Raw genomic sequence first — 23,943 nt, forward strand, 5'->3', positions numbered from 1 at the left:
ATGGAAATCTTTGCTAAATCTTACGATGTCAAAGTCTGGAGAGTCATCAAAAAGGAAAACTATCCCCTACCGGCTAGCCCTCCACTACTTGCTGATCACGAAGATATAGATTCATACTCAAAAGAGCAATTGGAAGTGGTACAAGTGAATAACAAGGCAAGAAATCTACTTCATAACGCTATAAGTAGTGAAGAATACGAGAAAATATCGAGTTGTGACACAGCCAAAGAGATGTGGGACAAACTTGAGGTCACCTATGAGGGAACCAACAAAGTAAAGGAAATACACATTAACATGATGGTTCATGATTACGAACTCTTCTCAATGAAAGAAGGAGAATCCATTGAAGAGATGTTTTTCAGGTATAGCAAAATAATTAGCGACTTAAAGGCATTTGGCAAACCCTACACTAGTGGTGATCAAGTCAGAAAAAATCTCAGAAGTCTGCCAACCACTTAGCAGACCAAAGTAGTCACACTGGAATCTCAAGACCTAAACAAATAATCCTATCATGAACTACGAGGAGAACTCATTGCTTTTGAAAGAACGCATCTAAAAAAGACAAATCAATAGGAGAAAAAGAAAATAGTTGCGTTCAAAACCTCTACTGAAATGGCTGAAAATAAAATTGATGATCTTGAAGCTCTACAAGAAAATATTGCTATGATGTCTATGAATGGGCTGATGAGAAGATGTAGAAACACAAAGAAAGGAAGATACCCACCAAGACGATCCAGACAATACAACGAACAGGATAAGAACGATGGAAATGCTGCGAATGTGGAAAATTTGGGCACATTCAAGCTGAATGCCCAGAACTGAAAAGGAAGATCTCTAGAGGCTTCAACAAGAACAAATCTTTCAGAAGCTGGAGCAATGAGGATGACTCTGACCATGAAGAAATAGCAAATCTTTGCTTTATGACAATTCTGGAAAATGAAATGAACAAAACTTCAGGATGCTGGACAGATGAAGATGATTCAGATGACGAGAATGAAAACTGTTTCATGGCACGAGGTAAAACTAGTGAGATAAGATCTTATGACTGTAAAAGATGTAATGAATCGCAGGATATCCTTGATTCAACCTTGAAAGAGTCTCAAAAAATGATGAATGAACTTAAGAGACTCACTAGGGAGGGTAAAGACTGGAAACTCAAACACGAAGTATGTGAAATCGAAAAGGAAGTACTTCAAGAAGAGTTTGAGGATTTGCAAATACAGCTCAACAGCTTGCGCAAATCCACCGTCATAGTTCTGTTAGGTCAAACCAGACGACTTACAAGTTGACTGGAAAGGAACCAACCAGAACCAAATCGACCAGTCGGTCGGACCAGGTGACTTACAAGTCAATTGGGAAAGAACCAAATAGAACTAAGTCGGCTAGTTCCAACACTTATGAAAGACCTATAAGCAGGTCTGAAGCTAAATGTCATTACTGTAATAAAAGTGGGCATAAATATTTCTTTTGTTATTTTCGTAAATCAAATGTGTCAGGATGGGTTTGGAAACCAAAAAATTCTGAACCTAGTACTACTAACCCTCCAGGACCCAGGCAAGCTTGGGTACCTAAAAGAAAGTAATCATCTTGTCTTGAAGGAACACCACAGAGTAAGCCGCAAAGGAAAATGGTATCTAGATAGTGCATATTCTAGTCATATGACAGGTGACAAAAACCTGTTCAAAGAAGTTACAAAAATCGATGGAGGAAGTGTTAAATTTGGAGACGATTCAAGGGGCAAAATAGTCGGTACTGGAACAATTCCCTTCAATAACAATTGTGACATTACTGAAGTTTATCTTGTCGATGGACTAAACTACAATCTCTTGAGCATAAGTCAACTCTGCGACTCAGGATTTGAGGTAAAGTTTAAGAAAACAAGGTGTGCTATTGAAGACGAATCAGGTAAGATAATCCTTCCTGGAAAAAGTTATGGAAATGTTTATATACTTGATGGTTTTGAAAAGATAGATGGTCATATTTGCTTATCTTCTATGTCTGATGATCCATGGTTGTGGCATAGGAGACTTGGTCATGCTAGCATGCATTTTATTGAAAAACTGTCCAAACATGATTTAGTTATTGGTTTGCCTAAATTGAATTTTTTCTAGAACTCATATTTTTGACGCATGTCAAATGGGTAAACAGACCAGAAATTCTTTCAAAAATAAAGATATAGTATCTACTCAAAACCTTTGCAATTACTTCATATGGACTTATTTGGGCCTACTAGAACTGCTAGCATAGGAGGAGAGAGGTATGTCTTTGTTATTGTTGATGATTTTTCACGTTTCATTTGGGTAATCTTCTTGTCTCATAAGGATGAAGCCTTAAGAAATTTTGAAGTTTTCTGCAAAAGGGTTGAAAAAGAAAGGGGACATCTGATCTCAAAAATTTAGAGTGACCATGGAGGAGAATTTGAAAGCATCGCATTTGAAGACTTCTGTAATGATCAAGGATATACTCATAATTTTTCTGCACCATGCACACCACAACAAAATGGGGCTGTGGAAAGAAAGAACAGAACTCTCCAAGATATGGCAAGAACCATGCTACTAGAACATTCATTGCCAAACCACTTCTGGGCAGAAGGTGTAAGTACAACTTGTCACATCCTCAACCGTTGTCTCATAATGCCAATTCTAAAGAAGACCCCATATGAACTCTGGAAAGGTAAACGTTCGAATATCAGTTACTTCCATCCCTTTGGAAGCAAATATTTCATTCACAATAACGGTAAGGATAATCTTGGAAAGTTTGATCCAAGAAGTGACGAAGGTATTTTTCTCGGTTATTCATTAAATAGCAGATCTTTTAGAGTCTATAATAAACGTACTTTATGTGTAGAAGAATTTGTACATGTTATATTCGATGAAAATAATCCCTTGGTCGAGAAAGGAATTACTGCAGGTGACGAAGATCAAACTCAAGAAGCTCAGGATAAAGGAAAATCACAGAAGTCGACTAATGCATCTGGTGTGACTGAGTCAACTGGTGAAAATAGCAACAATATACCAGATCCACAAATCGAGTCGACTATAAATGCAATTCGTCCAAATGAATGGAGAATTGAGCCTGAATATCCTTAGAAATTCATTATAGGGGATCCAAACGAAGGAATAAAAACCAGAGAAGCTCTCAAAAAGAAAGCAAACATTGCATTGATTTCTCAAATTGAGCCAAAAAAAGATAGAGGAAGCACTGAAAGATTCAAGCTGGGTGCATGCCATGCAGGAGGAGTTAGATCAGTTTAGCAAGAATCAAGTGTGGAAACTAATACCCAAACCTGATAATGTGTCTGTAATCGGAACAAAGTGGGTATTTAGAAATAAATTGAACGAGGATGGAAAGGTCATAAGAAATAAAGCTAGACTAGTTGCTCAGGGCTACTCACAGCAAGAAGGAGTCGACTATGATGAAACATTCTCCCCAGTAGCTCGTTTGGAGTCTATACAAATTCTTCTGGCATACACATCTTTTAAAAGATTCAGGCTATTTCAAATGGATGTTAAAAGCGCATTTTTAAATGGATTTATCGAGGAAAAAGTTTTTGTGAAACAACCTCCAGGTTTTGAGGATTCAAAATTTCCATACCATGTATACAAACTCACTAAAGCATTGTATGGGTTGAAACAAGTTCCACGTGCCTGGTATGATAGGCTGAGTACCTTTCTTATTGATCATGGCTTTACAAGAGGTAAAATAGACACTACTCTATTTATTAAACGATCATCAAAAGGTAACCTCATTATTCAAATTTATGTTGATGATATTATATTTGGTAGTGCTAACCCTCTTATGTGCAAGGAATTTTCAAATCTTATGCAAAGCGAATTTGAAATGAGTATGATGGGTGAGCTCACGTTCTTCCTTGGGCTAAAAATTCAACAATCCGAAGAAGGAACTTTTATATGTCAGACCAAATATACAAAAGAGCTGATTCAAAAATTTGGTATGAACAATGCAAAATCAGTTGGCACTCCAATGAGCCCCGCTACAAATCTAGACAAAGATGAACAAGGCACCCATGTTGATGAAACCAAATATCGGGGAATGATTGGATCAATGCTATATTTGACAGCAAGTCGAGCAGATATTATGTTCAGCGTATGTAAATGTGCCAGGTTTCAGTCAGCTCCCAAGGAGTCACATTTGACTGCTGTAAAGAGAATCATTCGATATCTCATTGGAACTGTACCTTATGGATTATGGTATCCTCGCTCTAACTCTTTTAAATTAGAAGGCTTTTCCGATACTGATCTTCCAGGTGATAAAGAAGATAGAAAAAGCACAAGCGGCACATGTCAATTACTAGGAAAGGCATTAATATCCTGGAACAGTAAAAAGCAAGCATCAGTTGCTTTGTCCACTACTGAAGCTGAATACATTGCTATTGGACAATGTTTTGCACAACTACTATAGATGTCTCATCAATTGGGTGACTATGAACTTTCGTTTAAACCTATACAAATCTTTGTGATAATTCTAGTGTTATTTGTCTTTCAAAAAATCCTGTGCATCGTTCTAGAGCAAAGAATATAGATATTAAGCATCATTTTATTAGAGATCATGTTCTTAAGAGAGACATATAAATATCTTTTGTTGGAACTTCTGCTCAACTAGTTGATATTTTTACTACGCCTTTATTAGAAGAAAGATTTTGTACTTTGAGAAAATTACTTGGTATTATTTTCACTTCTAATAACTCTTAGGACATATGTGCTCAGTTACTTTTAAGTGTTATAATTGTCCTTTTCCCACGCCTTAATTACGCCTTCGATTTTTTCCCTCTCTTTTCTTTTCTTTCACATCAGTTCGCAGTTCGAAGATGGAAAGCCAATCATCACGTCTTCTCAACTAACAACTTTTCCTTTCCTGTACTCAACCGTCAAAACCCTCTTCTTAAGTTAGAAAACCCTTTCAGTCACTCTTATCTCCATTTCTTCTCTAAAATCTCTAGCAAAGCCCCTTCTTTACAATGGCGAAACACTCCAAAATCCCTCTACCTCCACCAGAAAGAGTACTCGCTCCAAAGCAAAACCCCCTTCTGTGCCTCCTAAGCAAGTAGACCTAGGGTCTGATCACTCTGAAGGCTTCGCCTCATCTCAAGGAGATTTCTCTGAACACTCCCAACTTCTAGGAGAAAAAGTTTTAGGCAAGCGACCCATGGAAGAACCCCCTATTTCGTCCACCCCAAAGAAATCAAAGGTTGATTTCTCTACTTCACTCGAATCTGACCTAAATTTCTGGGATTCCGCAAATAGGGATCTGTCACGACCCAAATCCCAAACCTGGTCGTGATGGAGCCTTTCGTGAAGACAAAGCCAGCCAGTCTAACCCAATTCATCCTTTAAAACAGTTAGTTAACACAAATATAGTCCAAACATGGTTTAATAATACTAAATAGCGGAAAATATAGATAAAAATGCGGAAAAATCCAGCCGGACACAGCCCTAACCGGGGTGTCACAAGTCATGAGCAACTAATGAATTCTGATACAAGTCTACTAAATACGAAATCCGATACAATAGTTCAAAGATCATGGAAATGATAAGATAAGGGAGGCACGGGGGTTGCGGATGCCAACAGCTACCTCGTAGTCTCCGAAACACCGCCTGGACTGGGAGGATCAGCACTCAGGAGCGAAAATCTGCTATGCCTAAATTTGCACACACGGTGCAGGGAGTAATGTGAGTACTCCGACCCAGTGAGTAATAAATATAAATAATGGTTGAAAGCAAGAAAACACGCGGAAACACAAAGCATTATATACAGAAGCAGTAAAATCACTTAAAACAGTAAATCAGTGAAGTATCAAGTAATTTCCTTTTTCAACAAGTAAAATCGGTAATTTGGCAGGTAAATAACAAGTAAAAACCCGCCCCTCGGGCACAGTATCAATCACTCGGTATAGTATCGGCCCCTCAGGCTTACTGTCAGAACATAATCATCCCCTCGGGCTCACTCTCAGAACATAATGGGTACCCGCGCTCACTGTGGGTGTGCAGACTCCGGAGGGGCCCCTTACGACCCAAGCACTACATCAAGCCACCTCGTAGCATCATCTCTCGGCACTCGGCCTCCCATCGCTTGGCACTCGGCCTCACATCACTCAAGCCACCTTGTGGCATATAAAGTATCTCAGGCCCTCGGCCTCTTATCACTCAGCATATCCTCACATATGGCCCTCAGCCTCACTCAGTCCGAAAATCATGACAATCCTTTCGGGCATTAGTAAAATAGTAGTTCTCAGCCCAAAATATCATTTAGAAATATCATTTGAGTTTCAAAACTGCGAGTTATAAAACAGTGAAAAACAACAGGACTGAGTTACAGTAATAAATCAAACAGTGAGGAAATAGTGATAAAAATCCCCGAAGGGTTCAAATAGTTGGCACGAAGCCCAAATATGACAATCATCCCAAATCATGATGATAACAAATAAGTTTCAGTCAAATACGCGGTAAAATCCTCAATTGGGATGGAGCAAGCCACAATTCCCATTAGTATACAACCACACACTCGTCATCAAACGTGTGTCTCACATTAATATAGCACTACGATGTGCAATTCGGGGTTTTATACCGTCAGGACATCATTTACAATCATTACTCACCTCTATCCAGTCTGAACTCTAACCCGCGATACCTTTGCCTCTAGAATCGGCCTCCGGATGCTCCAAATCTAGCCAAAATCAGCACCAAACCATCAAAATGTGCTAAGGGAACAAAACCCACTCGAAAATAATCAAATTACCACAAAATTCCCGACATTGGTCAAACCCGACCCCCGGGCCCACATCTCGGGATTTGACAAAAATTCACAAAACTAGAATCCTTATACTCTCATGAGTCTAATCATACAAAAATTATCCAATTTCGATACCATTTGGTCCTTTAAATTATCATTTTACATTTTTGAAAGATTTCACAATTTTCTTCCCAAATTCCATCCCAAATCACGAATTAAATGATGAATTCAATGATAGATTCATGTACTCTAGCCAAATCTGAGTTAGAATCACTTACCCCAATGAATTCCTTGAAAAACCTTCAAAAAATCGCCAAAATCCGAGCTCTCTAGGTCAAAATATCAAATAAAACCCAAAACCTCGTATTTATAGAGTAACCCCCAGATTTCCACCTCCGCGGACCGCACAAAATCGTCCGCGGTCCGCACCAAACAAGTGCGGTCCACACAAAAACGACCGCGGCCTCACAAGTTTTCTCTGTAGTGACAGGCTTTAGTATTTTGGCCATAACATTCGCTACAAATGTCCAAATTGTGATATCTTTTGGTCATAACTAGACACGAAGGAATACAACTTTCGTGTTTGAATCATCGCAAAATTCCTTGTAGATCAAAAGATATGAGCTTTTGAAGTAGGACCAGTGGAATGCTCTTCACCGCGGCCGCACACCATTTTGTGCGGTCTGCACAGCACCTACCGCGGCCGCACACCATTTTGTGCGGTCTGCACAGTACTCACCGCGGATGCACTTCATTTTTTGCGGACCACGCTGGTGAGTTCCGAGGCTTGCAACCCTTCTAGACGTGCTACAGCTATGATTTTTGGCCTAAAACATCCCGAAACGTACCCGGAACTCCCGGAACTTCAAACCAATTGTACCACTACATCCCACGACATCGTTCAACCTTGTTCAAAACTTCGGAATGCTCACAACAACATCAAATCACAAATTTAACTTACGATTCAAGCCTAAGAACTCCAAGAACTCTTAGATTATACTTTCGATCAAAAAGTCTATCAAATCTCGTCCGAATGACATGAAATTTTGCACACACATCCCAAATGGCACATTGAAGCTACTGCAACTCTCGGAATTTCATTCCGACCTTTATATCGAAATCTCACCTATCAACCGGAAAAATGCCGAAATCTCTATTTTGCCAATTCAAGCCTAAACCTTCCACGGACTTCCAACATGCATTCCGATCACGCTCTTAAGTCACAAATCACCTCCTGAAGCTAACCGAACCACCGGAACTCACATCTGAGCCCTCTAACACATAAGTCAACATTCGGTTGACTTTTCCAACTTAAACCTTCTTAAAAGAGACTAAGTGTCTCATTGCTTACCAAATCCACTTCGAATACAAACTAATCAACTCGATCACATAAAACACAAATAACGAAGCATAAAGAAGCAGAAATGGGGGTAACGGGGCGGTAACTCATGAGATAACTGGCCGGGTCATCACATCCTCCCCAACTTAAACAAACGTTCGTCCTTGAACGAGTCAAGAAATATACCTGAAGCTTCAAACGGGTGAGGATATCTGCTATGCATCTCTCGCTCGGTCTCCCAGGTAGCCTCCTTCACGGGCCGACCTCTCCACTGCACTTTTACAGAAGTTATATCATTTGACCTCAACTTTCGAACCTGACGCTCCAAAATAGCTGCTGGCTCTACATCATAAGTCAAATCACCCTCCAACTGAACTGTGCTAAAATCTAGAACATGGGACAGGTCTTCAATATACTTCCAGAGCATAGAAACATGGAAAATGGATGCACACTCGACAAGCTGGGTGGTAAGGCAAGCTCATAAGCTACCTCCCCAATCCTCTGAAGTACCTCAAAAGGCCCAATGAACCGTGGACTCAACTTTCCTTTCTTTCTGAATCTCATAACACCCTTCGTGGACGAAACCTTCAATAGGACCTTCTCACTAACCATGTAAGACACATCTCGAACCTTCCTGTCCACATAACTCTTCTGCCTCGACTGCGCCGTACGAAGTCTCTCCTGAATTACCTTCACTTTATCTAAAGCATCCTGTACCATGTCTGTCCCCAATAGCCTAGCCTCACCGAGCTCGAACCAACCAACTGGAGATCTATACCGCCTCCCGTACAAAGCCTCATATGGACCCATCTGAATACTCGACTGGTAGCTGTTGTTATAAGCAAAATATGCAAACGGCAGAAACTGATCCCATGACCCTCTAAAATCAATAACACAAGCGCGTAGCATATCCTCCAATATCTGAATAGTGCGCTCGGACTGCCCATCCGTCTGAGGGTGAAAAGTTGTGCTCAACTGCACCTGAGTACCCAACTCTCGCTGAACAGACTTCCAAAACTGGGAAGTAAACTAAGTGTCCCGATCTAAAATGATGGAAAGTGGGACACCATGCAACCGAACAATCTCCCGAATATATATCTCTGCCAACCGCTCTGAAGAATAAGTAGTACACACATGAATGAAGTGCGCGAACTTGATCAGTTGATCCACAATCACCCAAATAGCATCAAACTTCTTCAAAGTCCATGGAAGTCCAACAACAAAGTCTATAGTGATCCTCTCCCACTTCCACTCGGGAATAACCATTTACTGAAGCAAGCCACCCGATCTCTGATACTCATATTTCACCTGCTGACAATTGAGACACTGAGCTACAAATCCCACAATATCTTTCTTCATTCTTCTCCACCAATAGTGCTGCCTTAAGTCCTGATACATCTTCGCGGCACCCGGATGAATAGAATACCGCGAGCTATGGGCCTCCTACAGAATCAACTCTCTAAGTCTATCCACATTGGGCACACAAATCTGGCCCTGTATCCTTAACACACCATCATCACCGATGGTCACATCTCTAGCATCATCATGTTGAACTCTATCCTTAAGGATACGCAAATACGGATCATCATACTGGAGTTCTCTGATGCGATCATACAAGGAAGACCGAGAAAACACACAAGCCAAGACCCAACTGGGCTCCGAAATATCTAATCTCACAAACCGATTGGCCAAGGCCTAAACATCTACTGCAAGGGGTCTCTCCCCAACTGGAATGTACGCCAAACTCCCCATACTCACTGCCTTTCGGATCAGATCATCGGCCACTACATTGGCCTTTCCCGGATGATACAGAATAGTAATATCATAATCCTTAAGCAACTATAGCCATCTCCGCTACCTCAAATTAAGATCCTTTTGCTTGAACAAATCCTGAAGACTGCGATGATCAGTAAATACCTCACAAGATACGCCATACAGGTAGTGCCTCCAAATCTTCAATGCATGAACTATGGCAGCTAACTCCAAATCGTGAACATGGTAGTTCTTCTCATGGGGTTTCACCTGGAGAGAAGCATAAGCAATAACTCTACCCGCCTGCATTAACACATAACCAATCCCAACTCTCGAAGCATCACAATATACGGTATATGAACCTGAAGCTAATGGCAAAACTAATACTGGAGCTGTAGTCAAAGCCGTCTTGAGCTTCTGAAAGCTCTCCTCACACTCGTCCGACCATACAAATGGAGCACCCTTCTTAGTCTACTTGGTCAAGGGTGACGTGATAGATGAAAATCCCTGAACAAATCGGCGATAATAGCCTGCCAAACCAAGAAAGTTGCGAATCTCGGTAGCTGAGGATGGTCTAAGACAACTCTAAACCGCCTATATCTTCTTTGGATCAACCTGAATACCCTCGCTGGAGACCACGTGCCCCAAGAAATCCACTGAACTGAGCCAGAACTCACATTTGGAGAATTTTGCATAAAGCTTCTCCTCACTCAATCTCTGCAACACAACTCTCAAATGCTCCGCGTGCTCCTCTTGACTATGCGAATACAACAGAATATCATCAATGAATACTACGACAAATGAATCGAGATAAGGCTGGAACACACTGTTCATCAGATGCATGAACGCTGCTGGGGCATTGGCTAGCCCAAAAGACATAACAAGAAACTCATAATGACCGTATCTGGTCCTGAAGGTTGTCTTAAGAATGTTTGAATCCCTGATCTTCAATTAGTGATAGCCTGAACGGAGATCAATCTTGGAGAACACACTCGCTCCCTGAAGCTGGTCAAATAAATCGCCAATGCGAGGCAAAGGATACTTGTTCTTCATTGTTACTTTATTTAATTGTCTGTAATCAATGCACATTCTCATTGTGCCATCCTTCTTCTTCACAAATAAAACTGGCGCACCCCAAGGTGACATACTAGGCCAAATGAACCTTTTATCTAGGAGTTCCTGAAGTTGCTCCTTCAATTCCTTCAACTCCACTGGTGTCATATGATACGGCGGAATAGAAATGGGCTGATTGCCCAGCACCAAGTCGATACCAAAATCAATATCTCTATTCGGTGGCATGCCTGGTAGGTCTGCAGGAAACACATCAAGGAAGTCCCTCACAACTGGAACAGAATCAATACTGGGAGTCTCAGCTCCAATATCCATCACAAATGCTAGATATGAAAGACAACCCTTCCAAACCATATGATAGGCCTTCAAGAAAGATATCACTCTACTAGGAACATAATCAGTCACACCACGCCACTCGATCCGCGGTACACCCGCCATAGCCAAAGTGACTGTCTTAGCATGATAGTCTAGAATAGCATGGCACAGAGATAACCAATCCATGCCCAAAATAACATCAAAGTCCACCATGCTCAATAGCAATAGATCAAATCGGGTCTCAAGACCCCCAATAGTCACAACACATGACCGGTACACACGGTCCACAATAATAGTATCGCACATCGGGGTAGACACATGAACGGGTAAAGCAAGAAACTCCCAGGGTGTACCTAAATAATGAGCAAAATATGAGGACACACAAGAATAGGTGGAACCGGGATCGAATAATACAGAGGCATCTCTGTGGCAGACTGGAACAATACCTGTAATGACAGCATCTGAAGCAATAACATTTGTCTTGCCTGGAATAGCATAGAAACGAGCCTAGCCACCGCCTGATCGACCTCCTCCTCTGGGGCGACCCCTGGATGCCTAACCTCCACCCCTAGCTGGCTGGGTGGGTGGTGAAGTAACTGGAGCAGAAGTCGAGGGCTGACACCTCTGCTGGGACAAACTAGCAACACTACGAGGGCACTGTCACACCTCCTTTTTCCGCGCCCGGGGGGCGCAGGGGAGTTTTTCCAATTAAAGGACAATCGAAACGGGATTGGTTTATTTATTTCAGAGTCGCCACTTGGGAGATTTAGGGTGTCCCAAGTCACCAATTTTAATCCCGAATCGAGGAAAAGAATGACTCCATACTACAGTCTGCGTACCAGAAATCCGGATAAGGAATTCTGTTAACCCGGGAGAAGGTGTTAGGCATTCCCGAGTTCCGTGGTTCTAGCACGGTCGCTCAACTGTTATATTCGGCTTGATTATCTGATTTTATACAAGTCTGAACTTATGTGCAAAATTTAACTTTTAACCGCTTTTATCATTTACTGTTTTTATCAAGGATTACAACGTTGTGAAAATGTATCTCGAACCGCGTTACAATCAATGTACCCGCGGTCGTCGACACACTTTGACTCCGTTGAGATTTGGATTTGGGTCACATCAATGTGCACCCGAGTTTAAGGAAATTAAATTGTTAAAGGCGCGGCTAAAGCGACTAGCGTATTTATTTTGGGCAGGACCGTGGAATTTTACTAAATGGTCCATCCCGAAGTCTAAATAATTTTTAAAGCAAATATTTACTGAGGGCCCCGCAATTGTATTTTATTTGGCGAGGCTCATCTCATTCTTATTTTTTTTTTCAAAAATGAATTTGCAACGTCATGGACACGCATCTCGAACCACGTCACAATCAATGTACCCATGATTAGAAATACATTTCGAATCCGTCGAGATTTGGATTTGGGTCACATAAATGTGCACCCGAGTTTAAGAAGGTAAGGTTTATTAAAGCGTGTCCTAAAGAGACTAACGTGTTGTTATTTTAGGAGGGTTGTGAGATTTGCTAAACAACCCGTCCTAGAAACTAAATGCTTCAATAATATACATTTAACAAGGGCCCCGTATCTGCGTGTTTTGTTTATTTTCATCGAGGCTCATCTCGTTCTTATTTTAAAAGGATATCCTATAGCAACTACGTTTCTTGTCGTGTTCGTCTCTATCAATTTAAAACGGTAGATAGTCCTAATTAATTACATGCTTGCAAGTTGTTTGTAATGGAATTCAGAAATGCTTAACAAAAGTTGGGACCGAAGCTGCGTGCACAGTCGGCCAAACAAATAATCGTGGGCCCAAATCCAGCCCACGCGCGGTTGGCCAGACCTGAGCCACTGCTCGCTCGATGCGGGCCTGCCTGATCTGTCCTCGACCTGGGCTCGACCCTGGTGAGGTTGAGGCCGTGAACTTGTTCTGGGTTCTATTGGCGTGGTTTATCAGTTATAAAAGGATCACCTATTAAAGGGAAAGAAATTAACTAGTAGTGGATAGTTTTCATGTTTGGCCTATTAAAGAATATACTGCACAGTTAAACTAAGTCTAAGATACAACCTATTACATTGGGAATATTTTCACCTAACAACATACATATATAAACTAACATTCAGCTAATCTACATTGATATATACTGGGCATACAGGCTACTTCCATTATCAAAACAGGAATGAAAATTATTATACAGTACATGATATCTAATGTAACAATCTATGTATAAAAGTCACTCTTCAGGTCTTTTCTTTTGTATTCATGCTCAACTTTCCAATTACATTTGACAGAGTATTAGTCATGTACCTGGTATAGAGAAACAAAAGAAGAAGGAAATGATCAGCTGAGTGGTACGCAGCAAGCACAGCAGCAGCAGATAAATGGCACAACACAGCAACAACCAAACAGCCACAAAGATGAAGTTCACACGTTGGTCGAGCAACAGACTAATAATCCCAGGAAGACAGGATAGGAAACAAAACCAGTCGAGAAAGGAAACAGAATATTTTGTGCTATAGCCACAGAAGTTCAATAACCACCAAGGCTCAGCAAATAACCAGCACAGTTTCGACAATCGAGAAGACTACAACTCATTGTACAGCACACAAAACTCAATGTAGTAGCAATCACAGCTGAAGATACACAGGCTTCTCTTAATGGAACAGTAATCAACCTAGTTAGGATGACCAGCTTGATTTCTTATGCAGTTTTGGACAATATTCAGTTACAGTATTTTCTGGAAATTTCTTTCTGTTTTCTTCACTTTTCTTTAACTCACAATATCCCTCTCAAAACTAAAATTTCCAGCCTTTTCTCTTTTTTTCTGAAGACTAAAAATCCAGCCTAAGACTCAAAACTCCAGCCCCCTCTTATGTTCTAAAACAGCTTATTTATAAGCTAATCGACCTAGTGCAGCTAAGCTGCCTGCCTCCTCAACTTTGCAGTCTGCCCATCCCTCTTAAGCCCATCCTAAGCATCTTTTGATGCCAGCCCTTTTTGTTCCCCACGCCTGGCTTTCTTTAATCAAGAGTTATGGGTTCATTTTAGTATTCATTTTAAATTTCCATGCTCTTATGTCTTGTTCCCCATTGGCATTAATTTAATCCCAAATTAGTACCCTACTTGTCAGCTCATTTAAACTAATCATTTTTGTTCTTTTTAAACCCCAGACTACCCTTGCTAGCCCTTGATTATCACTGCCCTGCCCATTGCAGTATCAGGGCACTTTGGGCTTTAACCATTCGATTTCAGAATTGCCCCAGCCTGGCTTTTTAATTGTTTACAAGGTAGTTACAAACTAATATTCATAGGCAATGCCCAATTCAAACCACAATACAGGCTCATTAGTCATGCGACATTATTAGTTCGTTCGTTTTATTAGTTATAGAAAACTAATCGACGACATTTATCGAGTCGACTATACTAATTATAGCAGGTAATAATCAATCGCTCACATAAACAATACATTTAGGGACCTAAAGGGCATCAGACAATTTTTGTTCAATTACTGGGGCCTATATGGGTTAACTTATCTGACGATTAAACTAATCGACGATCATGTTTATCACAGAGTACATTCAGAATCATACACAGAACACAATCGACCAAATAAAAAGGTCTTTACAGAGATGAAAGAAATCCGAACGAAAAAAATAACAAACAAACATAATGACACATGCTGACCACTTAATTAAAACTAACACAAAAGAAAGGAAAACGTACCGAAAATGTTTAAATCAAACAGACCCAAATCTGATTCATCTTCGAACTTTTGAGGCCGAACAAACTTTAATCAGGGTGTTCTCACATGAGAACACCTTGATTAAGGTCTATTAGACCTCAAACCCTTGTCAAAACTGGCCGGGTTCCCCAGGTGCATGTGTTTCAAGTTCTGGATTTCCAGATCTGGATTTTTAGGAGTTGTGGGTAGATTCGGACCAAACCAAGCTTGGTTTGGTCACGAGGAAGGTCAGGGGAATGTCTGGTATGAAGATGGGGTGGTTTGGCATAGGTCCGGGTTCGACTCAAATCTTCAAACGAAGATTCGAGACGAGGGAAGGTGATTCGAGGCAAGAGGGTAACAGATCCATGTTCAGGAGAGTGAGGGGGTCTTAGGGTGTTCAGGAGGTGGTCACCGGCGTTCGTGCCGCCGGCTTTAATGGCGAGGGAGACGAGGGCGGCTAGGGTTTCTAATGGGAGGTCCGGGCTCGACTTGGGGACGAAGGGGTGGGGTGTTGGTATAGGGGGCGTGGGTGTAAGAGAAGGTTTATATATGGTCTATGGGATTGGATCTGAGCCGTTAGATCAGATGATCTCAACGGCTTGGATCTGATGCTGAGAAATGAGACGGGGTCGTTTGGTAGTTAAACGGGGTCGTTTGGTTTAAGTGAGGGGTTGGGTCAGGCTGGTTATTTGGGTCGGGTTTGAACATGGGTCGCTGAAAGAGGTCCTGAACCGTTGGATCGGCTGGGACGGACGGCTCAGATTGATTTGCCTGAAACGACGTCGTTTCAGGAGGTGCCTGGGCAGGCCTGGTCTGGACCGGGTCAGATCGTTGGTTTGGGCTTGTTTTTGTCTTATTTTTTGGCCCAAATTGATTTCAACTTTCTTTTGTTTTCCAATTTAAAGAAAAATAAAAATAAAAATAACTAATAAAACAAAATGAAATTAAAACAAATAACAATATGGCATTTCAACATAATTATCATACCAAGTAAGTTAAATCACAACCTAAAACGGACGATGCACATATATTTATATTTTTGAATTTTCTTTTAACGCCACATATATTTTTTGTACTTTTGTTTGATAATGACTAGATGCAAAATGGACAGACTCACAAACGACTAACAAAACATGTCACGGAAAGACCGAAAAATTGTACAGCGAAGCCTTTTGCCACTATTTTTATTTTCTTTTGGAGCGATTGTCCGTGAAGCAAAAATCACGTGCTTACAGCTGCCCCTCTTTGCACGAAGACACGAAGGGTTTTCGCGCAAAGATAAAGCGAGCGATTTTTGCCCGTCCGAATACTCCGTGTGAAGCATTTTTTGAAAAAGATTTGACCGAACCTTTGCTTCAGAGGTTTCCTACATATCCTGGGCTGAAACAGGAATCAGGTCAATGTAGTTCGGGAAATTTTGGTAGCTGGGACTACCGTGTGACTGTAGTGTTTGCTGTTGTTGTGCGCTGTTGTATGCTGCTGTAGGATGCTACTGCTCAACCGATCTCCCTATTACATTGCTCTAAAAGGAAAACAAGAAGCTAAGCTAAACTGAGGATCCTGAAATCTCATCCATCTTCAACTTGTTCTTGCTGCCTTGCTTTCTTGTCGGCTAACGCTTTCCTCTGACGCCTTTATTTTGTGAACTTGGAGATGATGCTGGTCCTTCACCTTTTTGAATGTCAGTTCTCATCACTTTGCTTGATTTGCTGGGGATACGGCTTTCTTCTTTAAATCTTCCAATGGTTTCTTCAGTGGTATGGCTTTTCATCAGAATTGTTATACTGGGCATGCTACACCGTTCCCAAACTACTTCTTTTGAGACGCGTTCCTTTTTCCTTTTGAATTGCGCGCTTGCCTCTGCAGTTGTCTGCTTCTTGGTGCTGGGGATTTCATTGTTTCCCGTTTGGGGATCTCTGTTGTACCCTTCCGTCTTCAGGTGGGGTGACTGATTCCAAAATCTAGAGCTGAATGTATTCCCGCATTATACTGGTGGGCGACCTAGAACTTAAAAGTATTCCCGCATTATACTGGTGGGCGACCTAGAACTTAATGTATTCCCGCATTATACTGGTGGGCGACCTAGAACTTAAATGTATTCCCGCATTATACTGGTGGGCGACCTAGAACTTAAATGTATTCCCGCATTATACTGGTGGGCGACCTAGAACTTAAAGTATTCCCGCATTATACTGGTGGGCGACCTAGAACTTAAAAGTATTCCCGCATTATACTGGTGGGCGACCTAGAACTTAAATGTATTCCCGCATTATACTGGTGGGCGACCTAGAACTTAAATGTATTCCCGCATTATACTGGTGGGCGACCTAGAACTTAAAAGTATTCCCGCATTATACTGGTGGGCGACCTAGAACTTAAAAGTATTCCCGCATTATACTGGTGGGCGACCTAGAACTTAAAAGTATTCCCGCATTATACTGGTGGGCGACCTAGAACTTAAAAGTATTCCCGCATTATACTGGTGGGCGACCTAGAACTTAAATTGTATTCCCGCATTATACTGGTGGGCGACCTAGAACTTAAAAGTATTCCCGCATTATACTGGTGGGCGACCTAGAACTTAAAAGTATTCCCGCATTATACTGGTGGGCGACCTAGAACTTAAATGTATTCCCGCATTATACTGGTGGGCGACCTAGAACTTAAAGGTATTCCCGCATTATACTGGTGGGCGACCTAGAACTTAAAAGTATTCCCGCATTATACTGGTGGGCGACCTAGAACTTAAAAGTATTCCCGCATTATACTGGTGGGCGACCTAGAACTTAAAAGTATTCCCGCATTATACTGGTGGGCGACCTAGAACTTAAATGTATTCCCGCATTATACTGGTGGGCGACCTAGAACTTAAAAGTATTCCCGCATTATACTGGTGGGCGACCTAGAACTTAAAAGTATTCCACGCATTATACTGGTGGGCGACCTAGAACTTAAATGTATTCCCGCATTATACTGGTGGGCGACCTAGAACTTAAATGTATTCCCGCATTATACTGGTGGGCGACCTAGAACTTAAATGTATTCCCGCATTATACTGGTGGGCGACCTAGAACTTAAAAGTATTCCCGCATTATACTGGTGGGCGACCTAGAACTTAAAAATGTATTCCCGCATTATACTGGTGGGCGGCCTAGAACTTAAAATGTATTCCCGCATTATACTGGTGGGCGACCTAGAACTTAAAAGTATTGAAATTGCTTCCCCGTTTTTCGAGAAAATTTTCGACAATCGGCAGAAACTTTTCTGCCCCGGTTTTTTGGTAATTTCCATGGCGTTGCATCTTGCTGCCCTCATCAATCCTCTGTTCCCCTGCAACAGACAAAAGGATTTAATTAGTTTTTATCGTGGTGGTAGAGGGTGCCTTTCTGGCGAGCAATTTTTCTCTCTTCCTCTTTTCTTGCTCTTTGTCCCCATAATTGGTTGGCGGGCAAAGTTGCCTGTTGGGGGTCTCTAGCCTGCTGGGGATTGGTTTTCAGTTTATCCCCTACTCTGCTTTCTCTTTAAACACATGATGTGGGAGTCTGCTTCTAACTCCTGAAACCACTCCCTTTTGGAGCATACTTCTTCCAACATTTCCGAGCACAATCACTGCATTGCCCGGGACCGGCCTTTAAGACTGTTTGTATTATCCTACACTGGATGAATTCCCCTTTGGTTCCTGGTAGTAAGCTTTTGAAAAAATCCTTTAAAGACACTTTTTAGGAAAAGAAATAAAGATATGGAAAAGAGAAAAACTTTCTGAACCAATATTTTGTGGGAGGAGACAATCCACAGAACTTATCTGGAGGACAAAACTGGTCCCCGTGATCATGGCGTGCACCATAGATTCCGACCCAGTCTATTTGTATCGATTGATTTGCTCGATGGTTTGACTTGCTGGGGATGATAAAGGAGTGTTCACTTCGTTTCGAATGTGGTAGCTTTGCTGATCTGTCTTGTCGCCCCATAGTGCCCTTCGAGGGGTTTTCACTGATGAGACTCTCTCTTTTCTCTCATCTCCCGGCGCCTTATGGTGCCTGTGAAGGTTTTCACCAATAAGACTCTCTCATTTTATTTCTTTCGAGAATCCGGTGTGTTGTAGATACGACCCTCTCTTCCGGGGATTCTTTTGACTATCAACTCATTCCCAGTCTTACGATCCTTTTCTTTGCTGGGGATCAGTGTATTATTCTCGGCCTTATTTGCCGGATTTGGCATCTCTCGAACATTGATCGGGAGGTCTTTTGGATGTCGATGTTGGTTTTGGTGTGGGATTGAAGAAAGGCTATAAAATGAAAACAACTTGAAGGGTGATGTGCTACAACTTTTGGAATCAAACCTTTGTTGGAACTTAAAACATAACCTCTGCCCCAGTTTTCTTGCTTGGGGGATTTATTTTTTATGCTTTATGCTGAGCTATGTGCGTTTACGCACATTGTGCCTATTATGCACACTATGTACATTATGCATCCTATATTTACTATGATGCATACTATGACCGAGCCGTGAGGCGCCTACGTATCCTCTTTGAGGAATCAGGTCAAACGTAGTTCCCACGGTTTTGTATTTCTTGATTTTTCTTTTCTTTCTTTTCATTTTCTTTTCCTTTTTTCGTGTCTTTTTCTTTTCTTTTCTTTTCTTTTTCTTCTTTTTTTTTTCTTCTTTTTTCTTTCGTATCTTTCCCATTAGTGATTCCAAAAGAGGGGTATTGAAAGAATTAAGGCTCAAAAAGGGGGAAGCAAGGGTTAAACAGTGTTTGGGTAGAAGAAAGAATTGCCTCCGTCATCTCATTATCCAATAAATGCCAAATACAAACAAACAAACCGAATAATTGCCATACTTAAGAAATTACGCATAATATCTCTTGACTGCATCTGAATTGATAGCCATGTCGACACATCTACCTTCGACATCTGTCAAACACAAAGCACCGTTGGACAATATTCTGGTCACGACATAAGGCCCTTGCCAATTTGGGGCGAATTTGCCTTTTGCCTCGACCTGATGTGGGAGGATCTTCTTTAATACCTGCTGCCCTACTTCAAACTTCCTGGGGCGCACCTTTTTATTATACGCTCTTGCCATTCTCTTCTGGTACAGCTGACCATGGCACACTGCTGCCAATCTTTTCTCATCTATCAGGCTCAACTGTTCCAAGCGAGCTTTGATCCATTCATCATCATCAATTCCGGCTTCAGCGACAATTCGGAGGGACGGAATTTCGACCTCCGCTGGTATCACGGCCTCAGTTCCATACACCAACAAATAAGGAGTTGTGCCTATGGAAGTCCGGACGGTAGTGCGGTAACCCAACAAAGCAAAGGGTAATTTCTCGTGCCACTGTCTGGACCCTTCCACCATTTTTCGCAGTATCTTCTTGATATTCTTATTGGCTGCTTCGACTGCTCCATTCGCCTTGGGACGATATGGGGTGGAATTGCGGTGTGTAATCTTAAATTGTTGGCATACCTCTCTCATCAAGCTGCTATTAAGATTCGCACCGTTATCCGTGATGATCACTTTTGGGATCCCAAATCTACAGATGATATGGGAGTGAACAAAGTCCACCACTGCCTTCTTAGTTACTGATTTGAAGGTTTTAGCCTCAACCCATTTGGTGAAGTAATCGATGGTCACTAGAATGAACCTATGACCGTTGGACGCTGCTGGCTCGATGGGCCCAATGACATCCATGCCCCATGCTACAAACGGCCAGGGTGCTGACATCGTATGCAACTCTGTTGGCGGAGAGTGAATCAAGTCTCCATGTATTTGGCACTGATGGCATTTCCTCACGAAAGTGATACAGTCGTGTTCCATGGTGAGCCAATAACACCCTGTTCGAAGGATTTTTCTTGCCAATACATATCCGCTCATGTGCGGTCCGCAAACTCCCGCATGTACCTCTTCCACAACCGTCATTGCTTGACTGGCATCTACGCATCTCAACAATCCCAAATCCGGGGTTCTTTTGTACAATACTCCTCCACTGAAGAAGAAACCATTCGACAAACGCCTAAGGGCTCTTTTTTGGTCTCCAGAGGCATGTTCCGGGTATATTCCCATTCTGAGGTATTCCTTAATATCATGAAACCAGGGTTCGCCATCTGCTTCTTCTTCTATGGTATTGCAGTAGGCGTGCTGATCACGGACTTGGATATGCAGAGGATCAACATACATTTTGTCAGGGTGGTGCAGCATTGATGCTAAGGTGGCTAAGGCATCTGCAACCTCATTGTGAACTCTCGGGATGTGTTTGAACTTCACCGATCGAAATTGCTTGCTCAGATCATGCAAGCATTGTCGGTATGGTATGAGCTTTAGATCTCGTGTTTCCCATTCACCCTGAATTTGATGTACCAAGAGGTCCGAGTCTCCCAAGACCAAGACGTCTTGGACATCCATGTCAGCAGCCAAGCGCAGACCCAGAATGCAAGCCTCATATTCGGCCATATTGTTGGTGCAATAGAAGCGCAGTTGAGCCGTAACAGGATAATGCCGTCCTGTTTCAGAAATGAGTACTGCTCCTATTCCAACCCCTTTTGCGTTTGCAGCTCCATCGAAGAAAAGCTTCCAACCCGGTTCCTCAGGTAATTCCAAATCATTCGTATGCATCACCTCTTCGTCAGGAAAATACGTTCTTAAGGGCTCGTATTTCTCATCAACGGGATTCTCTGCCAAATGGTCTGCCAGTGCCTGGGCTTTCATGGCCGTCCTTGTCACGTAGATGATATCAAATTCTGTGAGCAGAATTTGCCATTTTGCCAACCTCCCCGTGGGCATAGGTTTCTGAAAGATATACTTCAATGGGTCCAAGCGGGATATGAGATAAGTAGTATATGAAGACAGGTAGTGCTTCAACTTCTGAGCTACCCAAGTCAGGGCGCAGCATGTTTTCTCGAGTTGAGTGTACTTGACCTCATGCACTGTGAATTTCTTGCTAAGATAGTAGATGGCCTGCTCCTTCCTCCCTGTGTCATCATGTTGCCCCAGTACACAACCAAATGAATTTTCCAAGACCGTCAGGTAAAGGATTAGGGGTTTCCCGGGCTTAGGCGGGACCAATACGGGTGGATTAGACAGATACCCTTTGATTTGGTCGAAAGCCTCCTGACACTCTGCCGTCCAACCTACTGCAGCATCCTTTCTCAGTAGCCGAAATATGGGCTCACAAGTTGCTGTGAGCTGAGCGATGAACCTGCTGATGTAATTGAGTCTACCCAGCAAACTCATTACCTCTGTTTTGTTCCTCGGCGGTGGCAAGTCTCGGATGGATTCAATTTTGGATGGGTCTAACTCAATCCCCCGTCGACTGACGATGAATCCTAGCAACTTTCCTGATGGAACCCCGAATGCGCATTTGGCCGGGTTAAGCTTGATATCATACCTCCGGAGTCTTTGGAAAAATCTCCTTAGGTCTGCCACATGGTCCTCCTGACGCCAAGATTTGATGATCACATCATCGACGTACACCTCTATTTCTTTGTGTATCATGTCATGAAACACAGCAGTCATTGCTCGCATGTACGTTGCCCCGGCGTTCTTTAACCCGAACGGCATTACCCGATAGCAGTAGGTTCCCCATGGCGTAATAAACGCTGTCTTCTCAGCATCCTCTTCGTCCATTAGGATCTGATGATAACCCGCATAGCAATCCACAAAGGATCCGATCTCGCGCCCAGCGCAATTATCGATCAGGATATGAATGTTGGGTAACGGGAAATTGTCCTTGGGACTTGCTTTGTTGAGGTTGCGGTAGTCGACGCACACCCTGATTTTTCCATCCTTCTTTGGGACTGGTACCACATTGGCCAGCCACTCGGGATATCGAGTGACCCGAATGACCTTCGATTGCAACTGCTTGATCACTTCTTCTTTGATTTTTACACTCATTTCTGTTTTAAATTTCCTTAGTTTTTGCTTGACCGGAGGGTATGCCGGGTCAGTGGGCAATTTGTGAACCACTAAATTGGTGCTCAATCCAGGCATATCATCATATGACCATGCAAAAACATCTTTGAATTCCCTGAGAGTTTCGATCAATTCTGCTTTGACATTCGGCTCAATGTGGATGCTAATTTTGGTCTCTTGGATGTTATCAGCGTCTCCTAGGTTCACAGCCTCAGTGTCATTTAGGTTAGGCTTGGGTTTCTCTTCAAATTGGCACAGTTCTCGGTTTATTTCTTCGAAGGCTTCCCCTTCGTCACATTCGGATTCATTATCACAAACGACCTCTTGTATCATTGAGTCAGATTCAGATTGATTTATTAGACTAGGTCGAAGATCCGCTGTGCATGCCATGTCATTAGGACCAGTAAAAAGAGAACTGTTCAGAAAGAAAAAGAACAAAACAAGAAATTAAAATGGGACAAAAGAAAAGAACTTTATTAAATTTGCAGGATAAAAAGGGTTCACACTTTTACAAAACGAAAGTAAAGTTGGGATTACACCCTTGAATAATCCGATCAAACAAACAAACAAACAAAACATTAATCAAAGCCTACTACCAAGACTCCCCTCGGACAGGAAGAGGAGTAACCGTCCAATTGTTGGTCTTGGCCTCAGGCCCCACAAATTGTATCTCTGCTCGGCTGGGACCTTCTCCGGCTTCCACCATACTGACATCCGCAAATAGCCTCTCAAAACTCTGATCCAGGTCTTCATTTATACCGATTAAAGGTCCTCGAATCTTTGGGATCGCTGACCCCTTGGCACTTGCTTTAACAAAAGACCTTGAGAGGCGTGGCACTGGTTTAGGCAGGGACCAGACTATCTTCTTCATTTTTCGCGCTTGCTTCCTGTCTGCTGCGGTTGGTTTGAACCCCAACCCGAAAGTTTCCAGATTCTTAGGAAGGGAGACAGGTTGGACTATCCCTTGAAGTTCAACTCCCAGGCCTTTTCCCGGCACAAACCCATTACCCAGCATTTCTGATACCATCATTACTGTTGCGGCAGTCACCCTAGGGTGCGGGATGATTTCTCCTTCAGAAAT

At 42.3% G+C, this 23,943-nt stretch overlaps 1 protein-coding gene across 1 annotated transcript; it reads left to right on the forward strand.

Annotated features, from left to right (window-relative positions):
- LOC104226621 (uncharacterized) lies at positions 1-459 on the forward strand. Its single transcript, XM_009778653.1, has one exon. The coding sequence runs from the start codon at positions 1-3 to the stop codon at positions 457-459; it is 459 nt and encodes a 152-aa protein (XP_009776955.1).
- The last annotated feature ends 23,484 nt before the right edge of the window (positions 460-23,943 follow it).

The sequence above is a fragment of the Nicotiana sylvestris genome, chromosome 4 (genome assembly GCF_000393655.2).
Source record: "Nicotiana sylvestris chromosome 4, ASM39365v2, whole genome shotgun sequence".
Taxonomy (NCBI): domain Eukaryota; kingdom Viridiplantae; phylum Streptophyta; class Magnoliopsida; order Solanales; family Solanaceae; genus Nicotiana; species Nicotiana sylvestris.